Here is a 17,500-nt window from a genome sequence, read left to right as displayed (position 1 = left end):
GCCCTCTCCCCTCGCCCTCTCGCTCTCTCTCCCTCGCCCTCTCCCTCGCTCTCTCCCTCGCTCTCTCCCTCGCTCTCTCCCTCGCTCTCTCCCTCGCTCTCTCCCTCGCTCTCTCCCTCGCTCTCTCTCCCTCGCTCTCTCCCTCGCTCTCTCCCTCGCTCTCTCCGTCGCTCTCTCTCCCTCGCCCTCTCCCTCTCCCTCGCCCTCTCCCTCGCCCTCTCCCTCTCCCTCGCCCTCTCCCTCGCCCTCTCCCTCGCCCTCTCCCTCGCCCTCTCCCTCGCCCTCTCCCTCGCCCTCTCCCTCTCCCTCTCCCTCGCCCTCGCCCTCTCCCTCGCCCTCTCCCTCGCCCTCTCCCTCGCCCTCTCCCTCTCCCTCGCCCTCTCCCTCGCCCTCTCTCCCGCCCTCTCCCTCGCCCTCCCCCTCGCCCTCCCCCTCGCCCTCCCCCTCGCCCTCTCCCTCGCTCTCTCCCTCTCGCTCTCTCCCTCGCTCTCTCCCTCGCTCTCTCCCTCGCTCTCTCTCCCTCGCGCTCTCTCCGTCGCTCTCTCCCTCTCCGTCGCTCTCTCCGTCTGTCTCTCTCTCTCCGTCTGTCTGTCTCTCTCGCTCCGTCTGTCTCTCTCTCTCTCCGTCTGTCTCTCTCTCTCTCCGTCTGTCTCTCTCTCTCTCCGTCTGTCTCTCTCTCTCTCCGTCTGTCTCGCTCTCTCTCCGTCTGTCTCGCTCTCTCCGTCTGTCTCGCTCTCTCTCCGTCTGTCTCGCTCTCTCTCCGTCTGTCTCGCTCTCTCTCCGTCTGTCTCGCTCTCTCTCCGTCTGTCACGCTCTCTCTCCGTCTGTCTCGCTCTCTCTCCGTCTGTCTCGCTCTCTCTCCGTCTGTCTCGCTCTCTCTCCGTCTGTCTCGCTCTCTCTCCGTCTGTCTCGCTCTCTCTCCGTCTGTCTCGCTCTCTCTCCGTCTGTCACGCTCTCTCTCCGTCTGTCTCGCTCTCTCTCCGTCTGTCTCGCTCTCTCTCCGTCTGTCTCGCTCTCTCTCCGTCTGTCTCGCTCTCTCTCCGTCTGTCTCGCTCTCTCTCCGTCTGTCACGCTCTCTCTCCGTCTGTCTCGCTCTCTCTCCGTCTGTCTCGCTCTCTCTCCGTCTGTCTCGCTCTCTCTCCGTCTGTCTCTCTCTCTCTCCGTCTGTCTCTCTCTCTCCGTCTGTCTCTCTCTCGCCGTCTGTCTCGCTCTCTCTCACTCACACTCTCTCTCTCTCTCCACAGCTACCTGGCCCTAGTGACGGGTCTGGCATGCGGGGCTGACTGGGTTTTCATTCCCGAATCACCTCCCCCGCAAAACTGGGAGGAGATCCTGTGCCAGCGGCTGAACGAGGTGAGGAGGGCGATCGCGACACTCGACCCCGCGCGGACCAGACAGTCACAAGCAGGCTCGTACGCGGCTGGGCACGGGCAGGTCCTGGGGTGAGCGGAGGGGGGAGTTTGTTCGCTGTTCATGGACGCACGTAGCGGGAACTGGGTGGGGCCAGTGGGTCAGAATTCGACCTTTCACCCTCTGGACCCTGGGGTCAAATCCACCCTCTGCCTGCTCTGATTCTGTCGGTTCCTTCCAGACCAGATTGCGAGGCTCCAGACTGAATATCATCATCATCGCAGAGGGAGCCATCGACAAGGAGGGTAAATCGATCAGCTCAGAATATATAAAGAACGTGAGTAATGCTCCCTCTACACTGTCCCATCAAACACTCCCAGGGCAGGTACAGCATGGGGTTAGATACAGAGTAAAGCTCCCTCTACACTGTCCCATCAAACACTCCCAGGGCAGGTACAGCACGGGGTTAGATACAGAGTAAAGCTCCCTCTACACTGTCCCCATCAAACACTCCCAGGGCAGGTACAGCACGGGTTAGATACAGAGTAAAGCTCCCTCTACACTGTCCCATCAAACACTCCCAGGGCAGGTACAGCACGGGTTAGATACAGAGTAAAGCTCCCTCTACACTGCCCCATCAAACACTCCCAGGGCAGGTACAGCACGGGGTTAGATACAGAGTAAAGCTCCCTCTACACTGTCCCCATCAAACACTCCCAGGGCAGGTACAGCACGGGGTTAGATACAGAGTAAAGCTCCCTCTACACTGTCCCCATCAAACACTCCCAGGGCAGGTACAGCACGGGTTAGATTCAGAGTAAAGCTCCCTCTACACTGTCCCATCAAACACTCCCAGGGCAGGTACAGCACGGGGTTAGATACAGAGTAAAGCTACCTCTACACTGTCCCCGTCAAACACTCCCAGGGCAGGTACAGCATGGGTTAGATACAGAGTAAAGCTCCCTCTACACTGTCCCATCAAACACTCCCAGGGCACTGCACGGGTTAACTAATTGCAAGTTAACAATTTCTCCCTCTCTCTTTCTCTCTCTCTTGCTCTCTGTCTCTCGCTCTCTCTGTCTCTCTCTGTCTCGCTCTGTCTCGCTCTCTCTCTTTGTCTCTGTCTCTTTCTCTCTGTCTCTCACTCTCTTTCACAGATGGTTACAAAGCGCCTTGGGTACGACACACGAGTTACCATCTTGGGTCATGTCCAGAGAGGAGGGACTCCCTCTGCCTTTGATCGGATTCTGGTAAGGGATCACACTTGCTCTCTGTGTTTCATGTTAATCCATTAAGACAAGGATGGGCCATGGAATTTCTTCAACAGTGTTCGCTGTGGCTCAATCTGTCAGAAGGTCGTGGGTTCCTGCCCCATAATCCAGGCTGACACTCCCTGATGGCAGTACTGAGGGAGCGCCGCTCTGTCGGAGGGGCAGTACTGAGGGACCGCCGCACTGTTGGAGGGGCAGTACTGAGGGAGCGCCGCACTGTCGGAGGGGCAGTACTGAGGGAGAGCCGCACTGTCGGAGGGGCAGTACTGAGGGAGCGCAGCACTGTCGGAGGGGCAGTACTGAGGGAGTGCCGCACTGTCGGAGGGGCAGTACCGAGGGAGTGCCGCACTGTCGGAGGGGCAGTACTGAGGGAGGGCCGCACTGTCGGAGGGGCGGTACTGAGGGAGCACCGCGCTGTCGGAGGGGCGGTACTGAGGGAGGGCCGCACTGTCGGAGGGGCAGTACTGAGGGAGCACCGCACTGTCGGAGGGGCAGTACTGAGGGAGCTCCGCACTGTCAGAGGGGCAGTACTGAGGGAGTCGGCACTGTCGGAGGGGCAGTACTGAGGGAGTGCCGCACTGTCGCAAGGTCAGCACTGAGGGGCCCCCGTCAGTAAGGGACCTTGATCCCAACGCAGTGTCCGCTGCTGGGGAGCGAGTGCGTGGACTGCAGGCGACGAGGACAACACAGCGATGCCTGCGTAGTGGAATAGCTCGACGGCACAGCCATGATCTACTGGCCGCTCGAGCGAGCCTCCGGACGGCACCCGTACCCCAATGACATTCACCGTCACCCGCGGGTGGTGACGGGGAGGAATGGGTGGCAATTAGTCTACCAGAGGGGAGGGGCTTTGATGGGATTGAGGCCTCCCCAGTGCCTTCCATGTTTCTCATTTCCTTGCTCTGTTTTTTTGCCCCGCACTCTTCACGCTCAGGGCAGCCGGATGGGGGCAGAAGCCGTGATGGCCCTGCTGGAAGCTACGCCCGAGACCCCCGCCTGCGTGGTCAGCCTCTCGGGCAACCATGCCATTCGCCTCCCACTGATGGAGTTGGTACAGATGGTGAGTGACATGAATCGGTCATTCATGAAAGAAAGACTTATGAAATAATACTGAGCGGCCTGCGGGTGGCGCTGTCCAGGGAGAGTATAAATACTCGGGCACGGGCCCAGCTTGCTCAGGACATTCTTAACAGGAACTAGTGAAGGACACAACTAGACCTCCATGTTGTAAAAGTTGATTAAAGCTTTGTTTAATGCTTATCCCAAGTGCCTAACAGTTTTCTTACATCAGTGAGTGCCTCTGGCAGGGTTGGGTGTGGTGAGCCAGCGGGTGGGGAGGGGAGGAGCGGGAAGGTGAGAGGAGAGAGTGGGAACAGGATGGGGAGGGGGAGTTAAAGTGGGGTGGGGGGAGAGTGGGGGAAAAAAAGAGAAACATCGAAGATAGGAGCAGGAGTAGGCCATTCGGCCCCTCGAGCCTGCTCCGCCATTTAATGAGATCATGGCTGATCATCCAAATTCAGTACCCTGTCCCTGCCTTCTCCCCATATCCCTTGATCCCTTTAGCCTTAAGAAATATATCTAACTCCTTCTTGAATATATTTAATGAATTGGCCTCAACTGTCTTCTGTGGTAGAGAATTCCACAGGTTCACCACTCTCTGGGTGAAGAAATTCCTCCTCATCTCTGTCCTAAATGGCTTACCCCTTATCCTTAGACTGTGACCCCTGGTTCTGGACTCCCCCGCCATCGGGAACATCCTTCCTGCATCTAGTCTGTCTAGTCCTGTTAGAATTTTATAAGTTTCAATGAGATCCCCTCTCATTCTTCTAAACTCCAACGAGTGTAAGCCCAATCGACCCAATCTCTCCTCATACGTCATTCCTGCCATCCCAGGTATCAGTCTGGTGAATCTTCGCTGCACTCCCTCCATGGCAAGAACATCCTTCCTCAGATAAGGCAGCCAAAACTGCACACAATACTCAAGGTGTGGTCTCACCAAGGCCCTGTGCAACTGCAGCAAGACACCCTTGCTCCTGTACTCGAATCATCTCGCTACAAAGGCCAACATACCATTTGCCTTCTTAACCGCCTGTTGCACCTGCATGCTTACCTTCAGCGACTGGTGCACAAGGACACCCAGGTCTCGTTGCACTTCCCCTTCTCCCAATCTATTGCCGTTCAGATAATAGTCTGCCTTCCTGTTTTTGCCACCAAAGTGGATAACCTCGCATTTATCCACATTATACTGCATCTGAATTTGGATGATCAGCCATGATCTCATTGAATGGCGGAGCAGGCTCGAAGGGCCGAATGGCCTACTCCTGCTCCTATCTTCTATGTTTCTATGTTTCATCTCAGTTCTAAAAGGGTGACCCTTTATTCTGAGACTATGCCCCCTAGTTCTAGATTCCCCCACGAGGGGAAACATCCTCTCTGCATCTACCCTGTCGAGCCCCCTCAGTATCTTATATGTTTCAATAAGATCCCCTCTCATTCTTCTAAACTCCAATGAGTATAGGCCCAACCTGCTCAACCTTTCCTCATAAGTCAACCCCCTTCATCTCAGGAATCAACCGAGTGAACCTTCTCTGAACTGCCTCCAATGCAAGTATATCCCTCCTTAAATAAGGTGACCAAAACTGTACGCAGTACTCCAGGTGTGGTCTCACCAACACCCTGTACAGTTGTAGCAAGCCTTCCCTACTTTTATACTCCATCCTCCTTGCAAAAGATCTCCTTACCTAAGGTCGGATATACTTGCCATAGAGGGAGTGCAACGGAGGTTACCAGACTGTTTCCTGGGATGGGGGGGATTGTCCTACGAGGAGAGATTGGGGGTCCTGGTGCATGAAACACAGAAGGTTAGTATGCAGGTGCAGCAGGTGATCAGGAAGGCCAATGGAATCTTGGCTTTTATTGCAAGGGGGATGGAGTATAAAAACAGGGAAGTCTTGCTGCAGTTATACAGGGTATTGGTGAGGCCACACCTGGAATACTGCGTACAGTTTTGGTTTCCATATTTAAGAAAAGATATACTTGCTCTCGAGGCAGTTCAGAGAAGGTTCACTCGGTTGATTCCGGAGATGAGGGGGTTGACGTATGAGGAAAGGTTGAGTAGGTTGGGCCTCTACTCATTGGAGTTCAGAAGAATGAGAGGCGATCTTATCGAAACATATAAGATTGTGAGGGGGCTTGATCGGGTGGATGCGGTGAGGATGTTTCCACTGATGGGTGAGACTAGAACTAGGGGGCATAATCTTAGAATAAGGGGCTGCCCTTTCAAAACTGAGATGAGGAGGAACTTCTTCACTCAGAGGGTAGTAAATCTATGGAATTTGCTACCCCAGAGAGCTGTGGAAGCTGCGACATTAAATAAATTTAAAACAGAGATAGACAGTTTCCTAGCTGATAAGGGAATTAGGGGTTACGGGGAGAGAGGGCAGGGAAGTGGACGTGAGTCTAGCTTCGGATCAGCCATGATCCTATTGAATGGCGGAGCAGGCCCGAGGGGCGGAATGGCCTCCTCCTGCTCCTATCTCTTGTGTTGTGTTGCGTTGAGTTGAGTTGGCGTGCTGCGGACCAGAAGTGATAACCGAGTTTCCTCTCTCCTTTGCAGACGAAAGATGTGACCTGTGCTATGGAGGAGAAACGTTTTGGCGAGGCCATCAAGCTGCGTGGAAGGTGGTCCTTGCCGACTAGCATCGGGGCAGGGGGGTCGAAAACTGAGCACCACCGCCCCCCCTCTGCGGGAGTTGGGGCAAATGGGGAGCGAGTTTGGCCAGCAAAACAATCCCGGGTGTTTTAAACCCCCTCTGCGGGTTCGATTAACGTTGCAACCATTTGTAATCGATCCCCGTCTCCGTCCTATTGATCCCAGCCATCGCGGAAAAGAGGACCTTAAATCAGGGGGGGGGGGGCGGTGGAAGGGGATCCCGATCGAGGGGCTCGCTGTGTTTAGCCAGTGCGCACACCTGGTACGTCCAGCGAGGACCCCTTCCCCAGCGAGGGGTCGGCACTTTCGGGAAACGAGAGAATTATCTCATCATTTAATGTTTGTTCTGCTCCGTCTCCGTCTCTCTCTCTCTCTGTCTTTCTCTCTGACTCAATTCAATTCAATTCAATTCAAATTGCTTTATTGGCATGACAAGATACATCTTATGTTGCCAAAGCACAGAAATACATATATAATTGCGCACACAAACGCAGATCTAGACATACAGTGTATAGACAAGTATACCCATGTATACATAAATATACACACATATAATATGCATATAATCTTTTCTTAGATTTAATGGTCACTGGTTGTCCCTCTGCTTATGGCAAGCTGTGACATAGTTTGCTGCTAAAGTCTCTCTCTCTCTGTCTTTCTGTCTCTCTGACTCTCTCTCTGTCTCTCTCTCTCTGTCTCCCTCTCTCTGTCCCTCTCTCTGTCCCTCTCTCTGTCCCTCTCTCTGTCCCTCTCTCTGTCTCTCTCTCTGTCTCTCATCTCTCTCTCATCTGTCTCTCTCTGTCTCTGTCTCTCTCTGTCTCTCTCTCTCTCTGCCTCTGTCCCTCTCAGTCTCTATCTCTGTCTCTGTCTCTGTCTCTATCTCTGTCTCTATCTCTGTCTCTATCTCTGTCTCTCTCTCTGTCTCTCTGTCTCTCTCTCTGTCTCTCTCTCTCTCTCTCTCTCTCTGTCTCTCTGTCTCTCTCTCTGTCTCTCTCTCTCTCTCTCTCTCTCAGTTCAGTTCAGTTCAAATGCTTTATTGGCATGAAAGTTTACAGAGAACCATATTGCCAAAGCTTACATTGCAAAAAGGTACAGTTTTCCAACATTCTGTAGGTGTCAATCGATTTGACATTTGTTGGGTATATACAATATTACTTTTAAACAATATTAATTTTAAACAGTCTTTCTACTTCATTTGGTACGTTCAATATTAATTTTAAACAGTCTTACTTTTAAACAGTCCTCAGGTTGTGACATGTTGTTACATATTTGGCCCCAAGGTATGGTCTGTCTCCTTCTCCTAGGACTAATCTCAATTTTGACAGATCATCCAATTCCTTGAAATCTGGGGTTGTTTGGCTTAGCTTGTTGAATAATATGTTTCTTGATGTGTTGAATTTTTCGCATTTTAGGAGGAAATGCATTTCTGTTTCAACCTCGCCAGCCAGACATTGATCGCATATTCTATTCTCTCTAGGCTGCCAGGATTTCTTGTATCTGCCTTTTTCAATTTCCAGTTGGTGGTCGCTTAGTCTGTACCTGGTGAGGGTCTGTCTCTGTTTTGTGTCTCTGATGGTCGTGAGGTAGTCTGCCAGTTTATATTCTCTTTTTAGGGCCCGGTAACATTCTAATCTGCTTTGGCTTTCGGTTATTTTGTTCCAATGTTCCAGGTAGGTTTCTTTGCATTTTTTAATGATTTGGTTCACTCGGATTGGTGTTTGGACGGCTGTGTTGGTCTGGGGCTGGTCAGGGTCCGGCTGAGTACTTAGTTTCAGTAGCAGCTGACTCAGGGGACTCTTTTCTGGGTTTAGCTCTTGGGTCTGAAAGGCTTTGAAATGAAGGGTGTCTGGGGAGCTAGATTTGAGGTGATTTAGGAAGTTTAGTGCTCGTTTTTGGATGTTTATTATCAGTGGGTATCTGCCTAGTTCGGCTCTGCATTCTCTCTCTGTCTCTCTCTCTGTCTCTCTCTCTGTCTCTCTCAGTCTCTCTCTCAGTCTCTGCTCTGTCTACCTCTCTCTCTCTCTCTCTCTCTGTCTCTCTCTCAATTTCAATTCAATTCAATTCAAATCGCTTTATTGGCATGACAAGTTACATCTTATGTTGCCAAAGCATCAGAAAACATTCATGTTTGTTCACAAAAATACAGATCTATCCATACAGTGTATAAACAGATATATCCCTGAGTGTATAAATATACATTCATATAATTTATATATACTCTTTTCTTATATTTACTGGTTGTCCCTCTGTTTATGGCAAGCTGTAACATAGTGTGCCACTAGTGTTATGCAATTTCTCTCTTCCCCTAGTAGGTATGGGAGTTTTTGGTCGTCATTCAAATTTCTGAATTCCGGGCATATTTTTGTGAATTTTGGGTAGAAATTCTCCCTTATGCCCTGATATTTTCTACAAGCTGTGAGGAAGTGCATCTCTGTCTCCACCACTCCCTGACTGCAGTGAGAGCAATCCTGTCCTCTCTTGGTAGCCGGGTCTGTCTGTGTCTACCTTTTTCGATCGCCAGATTATGTTCACTAAGTCTGTACATTGTCAAAGTTTTTCTCAGTTTGCTATCCTTTACCATGGTCAGGTAATCAGCCATGTTGTATTGTCTGTTTAGGGCCAAGTAGCAATTGAGTTTGCTTTGGGTTTTTGTTGTTTCTGCCCAATATGACAGATATTTTTCCTTTTGCTTAGCGACGATTGTGTTGGGTCGAATTCTTTGTGTTACGCTGTCACTGTCCTGGGGCTGGTTATTGTTTTCGCTGAGTCCCAGGACTAGTTGACTGAGGGTATTCTTCTTTATGGTCCTCTCTTGGCATTTCAGGGCTTTGTAGTGATAGCATTGGGGGTTGCTCATTTCTAGGTGTTTCCAAAATTTGGTGGCTCTTTTTTGGATAGTGATTATTAATGGATATTGGCCTAGTTCTGCCCTGTGTGCATTGTTTACGGTTTTCCTTTGAGTCCGGAGTATACTTTTACAGAATTCTGCATGTAGGATCTCAATTGGGTGTTTGTCCCATTTTGCAAATTCTTGTTGTGTTAGCGGTCCCCACACCTCACTGCCATAGAGTGCAATTGGTTCAATTACTGATTTGAAAATTTTGAGCCAAATGATAATTGGGATTTCTATTTGGATTGATTTTTTAATGGCATAGAAAGCCCTTCTTGCTTTCTCTTTCAGTTCATTCACAGCCAGTTTGAAATTTCCAGTAGAACTGATTTTAAGCCCAAGTATGTGTAGTTAGTGGTTTGTTCAATTTTGGTTGTTCCTAGTGTGAAATTTATTTTGGGTCCCTGATGTCTGGATCTTTGCTGGAACACAAGGACTTTGGTTTTTTGGGGATTTATTGTCATGGCCCAAGTCTGGCAGTATGACTCCAGCAGATCCAGGTTCTGCTGTAGACCCTCCTTAGTTGGTGACAGCAGAACCAGGTCGTCTGCATAGAGGAGGAATTTAACCTTGGATTCATATAGGGTGAGGCCAGGTGCTGTAGATTGTTCAAGTAGTTTTGCCAATTCATTTATGTAAATATTAAAGAGTGTCGGTGAGATTGGCGAGCCCTGCATCACCCCCCGCCCCTGTGGGAAGTATTTTGTTTGTTTGTCTCCAATTTTAACTGCACATTTGTTGTTTGTATACATTGATTTAATTACATCTCTGTCTCTCTCTCTCTGTCTCTCTCTGTCTCTCTCAATTCAATTCAATTCAAATTGCTTTATTGGCATGACAAGATACATCTTATGTTGCCAAAACACAGAAATACATGTATGATTGACCACATAAACACCGATCTGGACATACAGTGTATAGACAAGTATACCCATGTATACATAGCTATATGCACATATAATATGCATATAATCTTTTCTTAGATTTAATGGTCACTGGTTGTCCCTCTGCTTGTGGCAAGCTGTAACATAGTTTGCCGCTATAGTTACACTTTTTCTCTGTTCCCCCAATAGATATGGGAGTTTTTGGAGGCCATTCAAATTTTTGAATTCAGGGCATATTTTTGTGAATTTTGAGTAGAAATTCTCCCTTATGTCCTGATAGTTTCTGCAAGTTGTGAAGAAGTGCATCTCTGTCTCTACCACTCCCTGACTGCAGTGAGAGCATATCCTGTCCTCTCTTGGCAGCCGGGTCTGCCTGTGTCTGCCTTTTTCGATGGCCAGGCTATGTTCACTAAGTCTGTCTCTCTCTCTCTCTCTGTCTCTCTCTCTGTCTCTCTCTCTCTCTGTCTCTCTCTCTCTCTGTTCAGTTCAGTTCAAATGCTTTATTGGCATGAAAGTTTACAGAGAACCCTATTGCCAAAGCTTACATAGCAAAAAGGTACAGTTTTCCAACATTCTGTAGGTGTCAATCGATTTGACATTTGTTGGGTACATACAATATTACTTTTAAACAATATTAATTTTAAACAGTCTTTCTACTTCATTTGGTACGTTCAATATTAATTTTAAACAGTCTTACTTTTAAACAGTCCTCAGGTTGTGACATGTTGTTACATATTTAGCCCCAAGGCAGCTCTGTCTCTCTCTCTCTCTGTCTCTCTCTCTCTCTGTTTCTCTCTCTCTCTGTTTCTCTCTCTCTCTGTTTCTCTCTCTCTCTGTGTCTCCTTCTCTCTGTCCCTCTCTCTGTCCCTCTCTCTGTCCCTCTCTCTCTCTCTCTCTCTGTCTCTCTCTCTCTCTGTCTCTCTCTCTCTGTCTCTGTCTCTCTCTCTCTGTCTCTATCTCTCTGTTTCTCTCTCTGTTTCTCTCTCTGTTTCTCTCTGTTTCTCTCTCTCTTGTGTCTCGCTCTCTCTGTCCCTCTCTCTGTCCCTCTCTCTGTCCCTCTCTCTGTCCCTCTCTCTGTCCCTCTCTCTGTCCCCCTCTCTGTCCCCCTCTCTGTCCCCCTCTCTCTCTCCCTCTCTCTCTCCCTCTCTCTCTCACTCTCTCTCTCCCTCTCTCTCTCCCTCTCTCTCCCTCTCTCTCTCCCTCTCTCTCTCCCCCTCTCTCTCCCCCCCTCTCTCTCTCTCTCTCTCTCCCTCTCTCTCGCCCTCTCCCTCTCTCTGTCCCTCTCTCTGTCCCTCTCTCTGTCCCTCTCTCTGCCCCTCTCTCTGTCCCTCTCTCTGTCCCTCTCTCTGTCCCTCTCTCTCTGTCTCTCTCTCTCTGTCTCTCTCTCTCTCAGTTCAGTTCAGTTCAAATGCTTTATTGGCATGAAAGTTTACAGAGAACCATATTGCCAAAGCTTACATAGCAAAAAGGTACATTTTTCCAACATTCTCTCGCTCTGTCTCTCGCTCTCTCTCTCGCTCTCTCTCTCGCTCTCTCTCTCGCTCAATTCAATTCAATTCAAATGCTTTATTGGCATGAAAGTTTACAGAGAACCATATTGCCAAAGCTTACATAGCAAAAAGGTACAGTTTTCCAACATTCTGTAGGTGTCAATCGATTTGACATTTGTTGGGTACATACAATATTACTTTTAAACAATATTAATTTTAAACAGTCTTTCTACTTCATTTGGTACGTTCAATATTAATTTTAAACAGTCTTACTTTTAAACAGTCCTCAGGTTGTGACATGTTGTTACATATTTGGCCCCAAGGTATGGTCTGTCTCCTTCTCCTAGGACTAATCTCAATTTTGACATCATCCAATTCCTTGAAATCTGGGGTTGTTTGGCTTAGCTTGTTGAATAATATGTTTCTTGATGTGTTGAATTTTTCGCATTTTAGGAGGAAATGCATTTCTGTTTCAACCTCGCCAGCCAGACATTGATCGCATATTCTATTCTCTCTAGGCTGCCAGGATTTCTTGTATCTGCCTTTTTCAGTTTCCAGTTGGTGGTCGCTTAGTCTGTACCTGGTGAGGGTCTGTCTCTGTTTTGTGTCTCTGATGGTCGTGAGGTAGTCTGCCAGTTTATATTCTCTTTTTAGGGCCCGGTAACATTCTAATCTGCTTTGGCTTTCGGTTATTTTGTTCCAATGTTCCAGGTAGGTTTCTTTGCATTTTTTAATGATTTGGTTCACTCGGATTGGTGTTTGGACGGCTGTGTTGGTCTGGGGCTGGTCAGGGTCCGGCTGAGTACTTAGTTTCAGTAGCAGCTGACTCAGGGGACTCTTTTCTGGGTTTAGCTCTTGGGTCTGAAAGGCTTTGAAATGAAGGGTGTCTGGGGAGCTAGATTTGAGGTGATTTAGGAAGTTTAGTGCTCGTTTTTGGATGTTTATTATCAGTGGGTATCTGCCTAGTTCGGCTCTGCATGCATTTGTTGGCGTTTTTCTTTGGGTGCGAAGGATGCTTCGGCAGAATTCTGCATGTAGGGCTTCTATTGTGTGTTTTTCCCATTTAGTGTAGCTTTGGTGATTTAGCGGGCCCCATACTTCACTACCATACAGTGCAATGGGCAGGATTATGCTGTCAAATATTTTGAGCCAGATTTTGATTGGGATTTGGATGTTGTAGAATTTTCTTTTTATTGCATATAGGGCTCTTCGGGCTTTTTCTTTTAGTGCATTCACTGCTATGCTGAAGCTCCCTGATGCTGTAATAGTTAGACCAAGGTAGGTGTAGCTCATAGTGTGTCCTATAGTGGTATCACTGAGGGTAAACTGGTATTTGTTTTCCTGACATCTGGGTCTTTTTTGAAAAATCATGATGTTGGTTTTCTTTAGATTTACTGTTAGAGCCCAATTTTGGCAGTATTTGTCGAGTAGGTCTAGTTGTTGCTGTAATCCCTGTTCTGTGGGAGACAGCAGAACCAGGTCGTCCGCATAGAACAGGGACTTCACTTCTCCATCCAGGAGACGGAGACCTGGTGACTCGCTTTGCTCCAGCATGTCTGCTAATTCATTTATGTATATGTTGAACAGGGTCGGGCTCAAATTGCAGCCCTGCCGGACGCCTCTTCTCTGGGTGAAGAAATCGGTGCGTTTGTCTCCAATTTTGACCCCGCATTTGTTTTTCAGATACATTGATTTAATAAGGTCATAGACTTTGCCCCCTATTCCACACTGAAGAAGTTTATAATAGAGCCCTTCGTGCCATATAGAGTCAAAGGCTTTCTTGAAGTCGATGAAACAGGCGAATATTTTCCCATTTTTTGTTTGGTGTATATGTTTTTCAATGAGGGTGTGAAGGGTATAGATATGGTCGGCGGTGCGGTGTTTTGGAAGAAAGCCTATTTGGTTTTTTCTGAGGATATTATGTTTGTTAAGAAAATCAAGTAATCTACTATTTAGAATACTGCAGAATAACTTCCCTAGACAACTGTTGACACAGATGCCGCGGTAGTTATTTGGGTCTGATTTGTTTCCACTTTTATATATGGGGGAGATTAGTCCTTGGCACCAGATATCGGGAAAACAGCCTGAGCGTAATATGATGTTGAATAGTTTGAGTATCGCACCCTGCATCTCCATATTGCTGAACTTGAGCATTTCATTTTTGATGTTGTCTGGGCCACAGGCTTTCTTTAGGTGGAGAGATTTTGTTTTTGTGGCCAGTTCTTTCCATGTGATTGGGGAGTCTAGAGGGTTTTGGTTGTCTTTAATTGTTGCTTCTAATGTGTGGAGTTTTTCTGTGACCTGATGTTGACTTGGGTTTGTTTCGTTTATTGGGATGTCTTTGTAGAGGTTTTCAAAATGTGTTCTCCAGATGTCGCCATCTTGGATTGGTAATGCTTGCAATTGTGTTGTACTCAGGTTATTCCACATTTCCCAGAATTGTTTTGGATTGGTGGAGTTTTCAATTTCTTCGAGTATTTTGTGGGTATAGTTTTGTGTTTTGTTCCTAATGGTGTGTTTATATCTTTTGAGGGTTTCATTGTATCTAGTACGTAGGTCCGGATTGTTTGGTTGCCGATGCTTTTGGTTTGATATTTTTCTCAGGTCTTTTCTGGCATTTTTGCATTCGTGGTCAAACCATTTCATATTTTTATTTTGTCTTTTGTGACGCTTCCTCTTCTGTTTCACGAGGTCGGCTTTTACAGCTGCCTCATGGAAGATCATATTTATATCCTCTATGGCCGTGTTTACACCATCTCTGGTGATCTCATATAGATTTTCTTTAAATTTTGAAATTTTACTTGTGAGATCAGGTGAATTTAGTGCTGTGATGAATTTATCTCCACTGTCTGGGGCCCATCTGTATGTCTGGTTTATTTTATGGAGCTTACTGGGTTCCTTTTTTGTGTCTGTAGTTTGGGCAGAAAGTTTAAGGTACACATTTATTTGGTTATGGTCTGAGAGGGGGGATTGCTGCCTGACAGTGAATGCGTTGATATCGCAGGGGTCCAGGTCAGTGATTGTATAGTCCACCACACTAGACCCAAGAGTTGAGGAGTATGTGAGTCTCCCTAGGGAGTCCCCTCTGAACCTACCATTAACTATGTACAGGCCTAAGGCTCGGCAGAGTTGCACTACCTCCCTACCGCTTTTATTTATTTCACGATCAAGGTTGTTCCGATTTGCGATGGCTGGTGTGACATCTAAAGGGGTCTGGCCAAACACATGGTTGTTTCCCTGTGGGTCTATGAAGTCAGGTTCACAACCGGTCCTTGCATTTAGGTCCCCACATATTATCACCTTTCCTTGGGCCTGGAAATGGCTGATTTCCATGTGGAGAGTATCAAATAACTCCTCTTCGAAATATGGCGAATCTATTGGAGGTATGTAGATCGCACATAAGTAAACATCTTTTTTTGCTATTCCTATATTTTTATCTAGTTTTAGCCATACGTGTGATTTCCCCTGTTTTACCGGTGAGATGTGTTTGTCCAGTTCTCCCTTATACCACACCAATATTCCCCCGGAGGTTCTGCCCTTGCGTGTTTTAGTGTTCTTTACTGAGGGCACAATGATTTCATGGTACATTGGAGGACAGTGGGTCGGCACGTCCTTTTGGCACCATGTTTCTGTTAACACAATTATATCAATGTCTTTTATAGCTTTTAGGAATTCAGGGTCTGTACTCTTCATCCCAAAAGTTGAGGAGCGGAGGCCCTGGATATTCCAGCAGCTTATGTGGAAAGAACGCATTTATATAGTTCAATAAAACGAAATAAAATGGACCTATTTTGTGGGATGAGTGTGGAAACACTATTTTCTATAATGCTAAATGATGATTTAGTATAAATTTCATGAGGCATGCACATATATCTATCTAATAATAGTAATAATACTGATAAGATAACAATAATGATAAATAACAATATTAATAATTTCTCTGGCTTTCTATCAGGCTGTTCAGCATCGTCATGATCTTTCTCAGTTCTTGGTCTACAGTCTGTGGTCTAGAGGGGGGTCTTGGGTCAGGTATAAAAGCACGGTTCTGTTGTTGGTTTTGTAAAGGGGGGTGGGGGACATTGGTGGTCCTGTTTGGGCTCCCAATGGTAGAGGGGGTGGGAGGGCTGCGTCTTTTGGCAGTGTTTATGAGGTTTCTTGCGAAGACCCACATCCGCTGTTTGAGTAGATGTATTTCGTCATAGAGGTCCCTTGTGTTGATGTTTGGATGATGGGCCAGGGAGACGTTGGGGAGGACAGAACATCTCGTGTCGATCTCCCTGTTGGTGTTGTGGATTATATAGGCTGGGGTGTCCTTTCTGGGCAGTAGTGTGGAGATCACGATCCGCGCCTCGGGGAATTCCCTGCTGGCCTTTTCTGCCATCCTGCTCACCGCCCTAGCCGTGCCTTCCTGTAGGGTGCGTAGGTCGTTCGTGCCTGTGTGGATCACAATCCATTTGGGGCTTCCAAGGGTTTCTTTGTTCAGGATCTTCATTGCTTGGCCTGTGTTGCTGCACCATTTTTTCAGGACTTGATGGTCTGGGAACAGCCTCTGGGGGTCCAGAAACTTTCCGTTGGAGTCGGTCAGCAGGACCGCCTGAGGGGCTGGTTTTTCAGACTGGGTAACAGTAGTCTGGGTAGGGCTCGCCTGGTGGCTGGTTGTTGGCTGGGTTTCTGGGATATGTTGTGTGGCAGGAGCGGGGTTTGGGGCTTTCGGTGTGTCATCGTTTGGGGGGGTATCTGTCGGTTTTTGTGTTCCTGTGTGTGAGGACTGGTTAGCAGTAGTCTGGGCATGACTCGACTGAGGGCTGGTTGGAGCGGGGTTTGTGGCTTTCGGTGTGTCTTCGTGTGGGGTGGCATCCGGCGGGTTCTGTGTCTTTGTGTGTGTTTTTGTGTCCTCAGGTTTTTGGACCTTAAGAGGTTTGTGTTGCCTGCTGAGCCTTTCTACGGTCTCCTTCGTTTTGTTTTGTTGAGTACGGAGGAGTTCTTTGATCTCATTTCTTTGCTCCTCTATGGTCTTTCTCATCTTGTGGATGGTGGACTCGTGTTCCGTTTTTAGCTGTTTGAATTCCTCCTTCAAATTCTTGGCCAGTGTTTCTCTGTATTCGTTGAAATCAAGTTCTAGTTTGGCCAGATTCTCTTTCATCATTTTGTTTTCGTTGAGAGGTGTGGGGGGGGGTGGAGATGGACAGGGAGGTGTTTTTCCTCTGCTGGTCTCTCTTCTTCCTCCACTTGGCTCTCATCATCCTCTGTTCGACTCTCTTTTGCTTCCTGTCCATTGGTCCTCTTTGTGTCTGCCTTAGTTTTTCAACTGGGGGAATTCCTTTTCGAAGGTGTCCAGATTTTCCACATTCCCCTGTATCATGATCTTTCTATTTTTGTTGTAGTAGCTTATGGTTAGCAGGGGGTCATCTTTATCTAGGTTTCCATCTTTACATATTTTCAGTCTGCCTCCACTGCCAATACCTTCACTGGAGACGTATGCGTAGTGTTTTTGTAAAGTCTCCTTCCAGGAGGTGACGTATTCGGTGTAGAATATGAGGTTGTTCTTCAGCTTAGTCCCTTTGTGTGTGGTATAGTCAACGTAGAGGATTTCTGGGTTATTTTTTTAGTGTTGTGTACTTGTATTTTTTCCTTTGCTTTATTTTTTGTGCATTGCTCAGGATATATCATTTCCCTGCTCATTGTAGTCGTTTGTTTTTTTGTCTCAGATAGATATCTTTTTTTTTTTCTCTTTTTTGTGTCGTGTTCCACCTTAGCCCCACTTTTAGGTCCAAAATTGGGAGTTTTTCAGGGGTTCATCTTTGATATAGCTGCTCTTAAAGGTTTATCTTTCTCTTTTTCTCACAGGCTCTTGGTTCGGGTAGTTTATCGTTTCTCTCGGGTTTCTATTCCTTTTCCTCGCG

At 47.6% G+C, this 17,500-nt stretch overlaps 1 protein-coding gene across 1 annotated transcript in view; it reads left to right on the top strand.

The window, feature by feature from the left end:
- LOC147097208 (ATP-dependent 6-phosphofructokinase, muscle type-like) overlaps positions 1-17,500 on the top strand; it is a 51,400-nt gene that overhangs the window by 16,151 nt on the left and 17,749 nt on the right. Inside the window, 5 exon segments of the mRNA XM_085973106.1 lie at positions 1,245-1,353; positions 1,592-1,687; positions 2,508-2,600; positions 3,556-3,681; positions 6,238-6,302. Coding sequence (XP_085829232.1) covers positions 1,245-1,353; positions 1,592-1,687; positions 2,508-2,600; positions 3,556-3,681; positions 6,238-6,302 — 489 coding nt within the window.

This window comes from Somniosus microcephalus, chromosome 33 (assembly GCF_052327205.1).
Source record: "Somniosus microcephalus isolate GS21.2 chromosome 33, FLI_Smic_1.0, whole genome shotgun sequence".
In the NCBI taxonomy this organism is placed as follows: domain Eukaryota; kingdom Metazoa; phylum Chordata; class Chondrichthyes; order Squaliformes; family Somniosidae; genus Somniosus; species Somniosus microcephalus.
The sequence above is the reverse complement of the archived record's forward strand: the minus strand, read 5'-3'. Positions and strand labels throughout refer to the sequence as shown.